We start from the raw sequence: 7,389 nt of genomic DNA on the forward strand, positions 1-7,389 counted from the left end.
CGAATAAACGAGCAAGAGATTATTTTATGTAAAAAACTAGTTTTGAACATTTTCATAAGTACCTAAAGAACTGTACTCGCACTCTTATGCAATCTGTTTGGCATATAGAATAATTGACAAAAAGTCTGCATCTTCATGGATAATATGACCATTTCAGTCATAATATAATACGCTGTTCTTTATAGGTCACCAGACACTTCTATCAAAAGGAATTTGTTTAAAGAACACACAAAAGTTTAGAAGGCAGACAAAATGGCAGAAGTTACTACAACCACAGAGAACATTAGTGAAGGATACATTTTGAGGAAAATCTTTAGAGGTAAAAAAAAAAGAAGTATCTTAGAAATTAAGATTCATAATTGTTGTTTTATAAAAAGTGTTCTTTCTTATCTCATTGCTAAAGGTTTTAAAAGTGCTAATTTAAATATAATTCATACATGTATTTTGACAATTGTAGTTCGGTCGGAATTGTTATAAGTGAATTAAAATTCATTATTTTAAGAATGCGTGCAATGTATCGGTTACTCTATGGAAAGGAAAATATTATGAATTTTAGAGCGAAGGCCTGATATGTGATGTTCAGTTGTACAATCATTTCATATCTTATTTATACGGCGATCAGATCCGGCTGCTCCTTCAGCCCATGTACATCTCTCTGAAACATTTGCTTACTTTACAAGTTACAGTTCGTTTTTGATAAGGTTAATGTAAGATGTTGCAAGACTTTTACCATCTTGAGTTATGCCCATTTATAACCATACAAAAATGCTGGATGTTTCTGTTCTCTAACTTAAGTTTGCCTCAACCGAATGTTAAAATAAAAAAACTGTCTTAACTACTTGAATCATGTGCATGTATCTGAATGTGGAAGTTGACACGTGCACATTTACGAGCAGGATCATTTGTAGCCCATAGACACATTTTTCTTTTTTTTTGTATGAACTGCATTTTTTTATTTGATCTTTCAGATAGCTTTGGTTGAACGGAATAATGGAAACATGTATTTGGGAATATTACATTTACAAAGATGATTGTTCGAGAGTTAAGAAGAGTTTGAAGATGAATAATTCCAACTACAGATCTGCATGTCACTAAAATATCAGATTACTAAACGAGTAGTACCAGATGCATTATAACGAAGCTTCAAGTTGTCTCTCAGTTTGTCTGTTATAAATAAGACCGTTGAAATTTTCTTTTAAATTCTTTTAATTTTGTATCATGTAATACTTTTAAGATTATTTTTATATAGAACAAAATTCATATTGAATGTAGAATAAATTTATTCTGTGTCTCAGCCTCACCATACAGATAACTTTACTTAAAATCAATTTATTTTATATTTTATTATAATCCGAAATCGCATTGAAACTAGAATTAATTTATTCTGTGTCACAGCCTCACCATACAGATTACTTTACTTCAAAATAAATTTATTTTATATTTTATTATAATCCGAAATCGCATTCAAATAGAATAAATTTATTCTGTGTCACAGCCTCGGCATACAGATAACTTTACTTCAAAATAAATTTATTTTATATTTTATTATAATCCGAAATCGCATTCAAATAGAATAAATTTATTCTGTGTCACAGCCTCACCATACAGATAACTTTACGTCAAAATAAATTTATTTTATATTTTATTATAATCCGAAATCGCATTCAAATAGAATAAATTTATTCTGTGTCACAGCCTCACCATACAGATAACTTTACGTCAAAATAAATTTATTTTATATTTTATTATAATCCGAAATCGCATTCAAATAGAATTAATTTATTCTGTGTCACAGCTTCACCATACAGATTACTTTACTTTAAAATAAATTTATTTTATATTTTATTATAATCCGAAATCGCATTGAATGAAGAATAAATGTAGTGTGTGTCTCAGCCTCACCGTACAGATTATTGGACTTTCAAAATAAATTTAGATATTGTTATAATCATAAATGACATTGAGTGTAAAATAAATTTATTCTATGATTTTCTCGAACTAAAAATAGATATTATGGCTCTATATAATAAATTTATTTTATAATGATCATATACAGAAAGCACCATGCATTTAAAATAAATTTATTCTATGCTGAATCCTTTACAGAGAGTTGACTAAAAATGGACAGCTCAGTGTAGATTTCAGTATAAATTTATTTTGAAATGTAACATAAATACTAATATAACATAATTGTCTTTGTTTTTCATGATTTTTTCTCTAATACATGGGTTATAGAATAAATTTATTACGTTCTGGTCCGAATTTGGCCTCTAATTGCACTTGTCAGAATTAAGAGTGAAAAAAGAGGAAAATTGTTTTTTTCCTTTTTTATTCTGCTCTCAGTTAATTCTGTAACATTAAACAAACACGACTGATTAAAATTAAGCTCGAGTCATATGAGTTAATATTCATGTATTATATTCGAACTCGACGCGCATTGTGTGCATTTTGTATTGTTTGTGAAATTATTATTGAAATTTTTCAGATATTTTCCCACTTTTGTATGTTGTCCAGTTTTATAAACATGCATGTCTTTAACGATGTTAATATTCATTTTCCCAGGAACACATTGGATAAACGAAATCACCAGTATGTTAATCCGAAAAACAGCAGAACTCGATAATATAAACAAAGCTACGACGATGCTGGAAACCATTTCCGACTTTTCTGTCACGGAAGACCTTCCATCGCCTAGACTACTCAACACTCATTGTCAGTTCCGGTATCTTCCGAAGGGACACATCGAACATAGGGGCAAGATAATACACATGATTAGAAACCCGAAAGACACATGCGCATCGTATTATCACCATTCGAGGAAAGACAATATATTTCTTAGCTTCTTTGGAACTTGGAATGAGTTTTTCGACTTGTGGATGTCGGCAAAATGTAAGTTATTGATCCATTAATAAAAAGAATAAAAATTGTATTTGCGAATGTGTTAGCAATTATTATAGTACACTGATCGAAATCTATGTAGACAGTGGTTAATTCTTGGTACCTCGGCTTTACCCCCCCCCCCCCCCTTTCCCCCCAAAAAAAAGTGACTGCTGTGGCTGCTATGGGGACAGATGCAATGAAGTGATATAAAAAACTAATAAACAAACATATTATTGAAAATGGAAACGGAGAAGGTGTTAAATAGAGAACAACCAAACCAAAGAGCGGAAAACAACCTAGTCTTCATGTGACCCCTTAACAACACTATATATTAGTTCAGCAAAAATGGAAGTAACTGACAGACAAAATTCCGCGAAATTAGTTAACATTTTTTTTTTTTTTAAATACAAGACTAATAAAAGGCAGGAGGTTCCTGATGTCGCTTGTGTGCATGTTCATGCAGTCGACGTACCACTCGCGAAATTTCAAAACTCTTTGTTTCATTACTTGCACAAATGAACTGCGAATTCGCAGGCATTTTCTACTACAAATAATTATGTGCAGGTGGATACCGTGCATAATAAGTGCATTTTGATTGACTTATACAATTGGATATTTGTAGGTGCATATGGATCATGGTACACTTATGAAAAGGGTATTGAACAAGCAGAGAAAGACTATCCTGGCATGATATTCACTTGCTCTTATGAGGAAATGAAAAAGGTTTGTTATTGTATATTTTATAATCAATATAAATTAATCTCCAGCCAAATATAACCTTAGTTTATATTCTTGGTTTATGCTTAATCACATACAAGACGTCGACAAATGATTATGTAACCTGTATCTTCACTCAGTTAAAACAAAAAAAAATATGAAAGCACGATTGTTTGCTGTTCATTATTTCAGATGACAGTAGTGAAAACAATATATTCTTATACATTATCTCTCGCTCCGACAAACTTTTAACTGTGTGTTTCATTGTGTTTCATTATTGTAATTCATTGCTATACATGTTACAAGATTTTCAAAATGAGGTACGCGTAATAAGACGGCTCTTTTTATGTTTACAAATTTACAATATATTGTTATGTATTAAGAACTCTTTGAGCTGAATATGAATTCAAAAAAAAATAAAAAACATGGTGTTTGTCATGTTTTATTTTTTATGCATAAACTGATATCTGGCTAAGTAAATGCACACACTGATATATATCCAATTCCATATACATTTGTACATACATGCAGTCATTTTAAAGTACACTTAAAATATATATGTGCATGTGAGCTTGTAACGGGTTGTGTTTCTCACTTTAATGGTTATCTATTTTTTTAATGGATAATAAAGGATCCCAAAACAGAAATTAGGAAGCTAGCCGACTTCCTAGAAGTACAATGCACAGATAAACTTATAGAAGACATTGCAAAAGCAACATCATTTGAGAACATGAAAGAAAATAAGATTGATTTTTCAAAAGCTGTGGACGGGATTACACACATATATAGAAAAGGTAACTTTAATACTCCTTTTTATCTTAAAGGAAACTTAAATATATTTGTCAAAAATATGCCAGATACGTAATCTTCGATTGGCGCTTGCCAATTTTGAAACAGCGGTGAAGTTTCTTCGCTAAATTTACATAAGACAGAGGTTCGGAGAAAAGACTACATGTACATTGTCACTGTTTTGGAGTATGCACAAGGCTGTTTTGCTCCAATTCTAAATAATCTGTATTTTTTATTATAATCGTTTAATAAATGAAAAATATTTGGAAATTTAGTAATCAATCTTACAAGCACCAACTTGAAGGTATTTCTGTGCATTAAATTTAATATCGTTGCTGACGTTTCTTTTAAAAGTAACATGTTCCCGTTATGTTATGCACGCAAAATCATGAAGTCAATATGATACGAATTTAGATCTTCTTTTATAACATTAAATATTTCATTAATAAAAGCTCATTTCAGTTGTGTTTGTGCTAGACATGCAAATATAGAAAAAATAACAGTACATGTAATTCTAGTGTTATGTGTCTATTCCTATCAATATTTAAGTTTAAAAATCAGAGAAGGCTGACATCATAAAGGATGAAAAAGAATTCAAAATTAAGAAAATGGACGAAAAGAAAAATCAACATCACCATGACAAAGCACAATTAACGACAAAACGAAAAACAGCAAACTACAAAGCATTACATGGAAAACTAAACATTCCGCAACTTGAACCCAACATACTACAAACGAGAAGGATAATCTTTTGATTAGAGCAGATAAACAGATCTTTTTAGATTTACTCGAATTAATACATTGCGTTCAATATAAAGCTATCTTTTGTGATTTCACATTAAAAGTTATCCTGATATGTATGTAATACTTTCCAGTGTTAGTTAAACATCTCTAATGATTATTTTAAACGAGCTTTTCAATAATTGTAAACTGCAGTTTCATGTGTTAGATAAAGGCAACAGTAGTATACCGCTGTTCAAAACTCATAAATCCATGGACAAAAAACAAAATCGCGGTAACAAACTTAAACCGAGGGAAACGCATTAAACATAAGAGGAGAACAACGACACAACACCGAAACGCAACACACACAGAAACGGACCAAGCATCATACAAAACACCACGAGAATAACAAATATAATATGAAAACCAAATACATGAATTTGGGATAGACAAGTACCGTGCTACGTCTTATCTCAATATCTAAAAAATAAGAGAAAACACAAACGACTCAACGTAAAAATGCAACACACACAGAAACGAACAATAATATAACAATGACCATCTTCCTGACTTGGTACAGGACACTTTTAGAGGGGAATAACAGTGGTGGGTTGAAACTGGTTTTGTGGCATGTCAAACCTCGCACTTTAATGGCAAAGTTAAATATAACATTGAAATGACAACATAATATTACAGGACTACAATACAAATAAATAGGAGAACATATTAGACAAAGAAAAACATGATTAATAGATAACAAAAAGCATCAGGTTTAAATTTCAATACGACAAAAACGCGCCTTGTCCACACAAGACTCACAAGTGACGCCCAGATATAAAAGATCGAAAGTGAAAAAGTACAAAGTTATACAGCACTGAAGATCAAAAGTTGAAAAGGTTTCACCAAATACGGCATTGTTTTTATGCCCGGGATAAGAACATTCTTATTATAAATAACAATTCATGCTATTGCAAACAGTAAATCCTGTAAAGCTATCATAACATATAAGAAGTGTTCGTTCACTGAAAAATATGCAGAATTTAGTTGTTAGCAATTAATAATCAAAACGCGAGATTTTCCGAGTGTTTTATTTGTTTCATAGCGAGAATATACGAAATTCCCATTTTCTACAATGTACGATTAATATATGATTTATCCTGTAATTTAACATTTAAGTAATGATTCTACATGTAATATTTGTTCTGGCTATGAAGAAATAACATTAAAAAAATGGTGCTCACTAAATAACCCACAAAGTCATATTGTTTAGGTTATGCTATGACAATCACTCAGTTCTATTAATTAAAACTCTATATTTAACGATATCATAATGGCAAAGTGTTGATGACGTCACGGACATATAACAAAATTAATATGTCTTTTACGGTTGGAGAAACACTGGAAGACACTGGACGTTAAGCCACTTGCGTTAAGCAACCAAAAGTCAATAAATATATGAGATAATGGAGAAAAAAACTCCAGCCAATTAGAATACGTGTTCCATTTAAAACTACATTTTTTTTTATAATTAAACGTACAATGATTATAGAATTTTATTTCTTTCCAAACCATCACTAAAAAGAATGGTGATTTTATCCTATAAAGAAATCAACTCATTAATGTGCATGTTCATTAATCAAAGTTATAATTTATGAAAACACGTTCATTATCACTATGTTTCAGGAATAGTAGGAGACTGGAAAAACCACTTCACAGTAGCACAAAATGAACAATTTGATGCCCAATATGTTGAAGAGTTTCAAGACTGTTCATACAAATCTATGTTTGATTTAGAATTATGTACAATAAAGTAATAATCTATCAGGATTTCAATTGTCTACGCCAGACGCGTGTTTCGTGTTGTAGGTGATTTGTGTTTATTACAGTGGAGATCAGTTCTAACCTCTCATTAAATCTGTCAGAATCTGTCAGGAGAACTGTTCTAGGACAGTACGTAGAACTGTCAGCCTGACACCTTTTAGTCAGTTCTAGCTAGAACTGATTTGGACAGTTCTACCTAGAACTGATCCTGACAGTTCTACCCTAGAACTGATCCTGACAGTTCTATCTAGAACTGACCAGATCTTTGGTCAGTTCTACTTCTAGAACAGTTCTGCGGTTAGAATTGATTACAAATTCTACGGCTAGATTTGATTTATAAATTCTACGGCTATATAATTGATTTATAAATCCTACTGCTAAAATTGATTTATAAATTCTACGGCTAGAATTGATTTATAATTTGTAAGAAATCTTTGACGTTGAGTCGTTTGAGATAAG

General features: G+C 31.1%; 1 protein-coding gene across 1 annotated transcript; it reads left to right on the top strand.

Annotated features, from left to right (window-relative positions):
• Positions 1–2,565: 2,565 nt before the first annotated feature.
• Positions 2,566–6,925, top strand: LOC134684082 (sulfotransferase 1C4-like). The gene is made up of 4 exons (XM_063543366.1): positions 2,566–2,889; positions 3,503–3,603; positions 4,229–4,391; positions 6,793–6,925. Exons 1-4 carry the CDS (start codon positions 2,592–2,594, stop codon positions 6,921–6,923), a joined length of 693 nt encoding a protein of 230 aa, XP_063399436.1. The 5' UTR covers positions 2,566–2,591; the 3' UTR covers positions 6,924–6,925.
• The last annotated feature ends 464 nt before the right edge of the window (positions 6,926–7,389 follow it).

This window comes from Mytilus trossulus, chromosome 9 (genome assembly GCF_036588685.1).
Source record: "Mytilus trossulus isolate FHL-02 chromosome 9, PNRI_Mtr1.1.1.hap1, whole genome shotgun sequence".
NCBI lineage: Eukaryota > Metazoa > Mollusca > Bivalvia > Mytilida > Mytilidae > Mytilus > Mytilus trossulus.

Bases quoted from the DNA above. Each gene is read 5' to 3' on its own strand.
- LOC134684082 (XM_063543366.1), top strand. From the start codon at position 2,592: ATGTTAATCCGAAAAACAGCAGAACTCGATAATATAAACAAAGCTACG. The intron at 2,890-3,502 runs GTAAGTTATTGA...GGATATTTGTAG, and splicing joins CTTGTGGATGTCGGCAAAAT to GTGCATATGGATCATGGTAC. The intron at 3,604-4,228 runs GTTTGTTATTGT...TGGATAATAAAG, and splicing joins CTTATGAGGAAATGAAAAAG to GATCCCAAAACAGAAATTAG.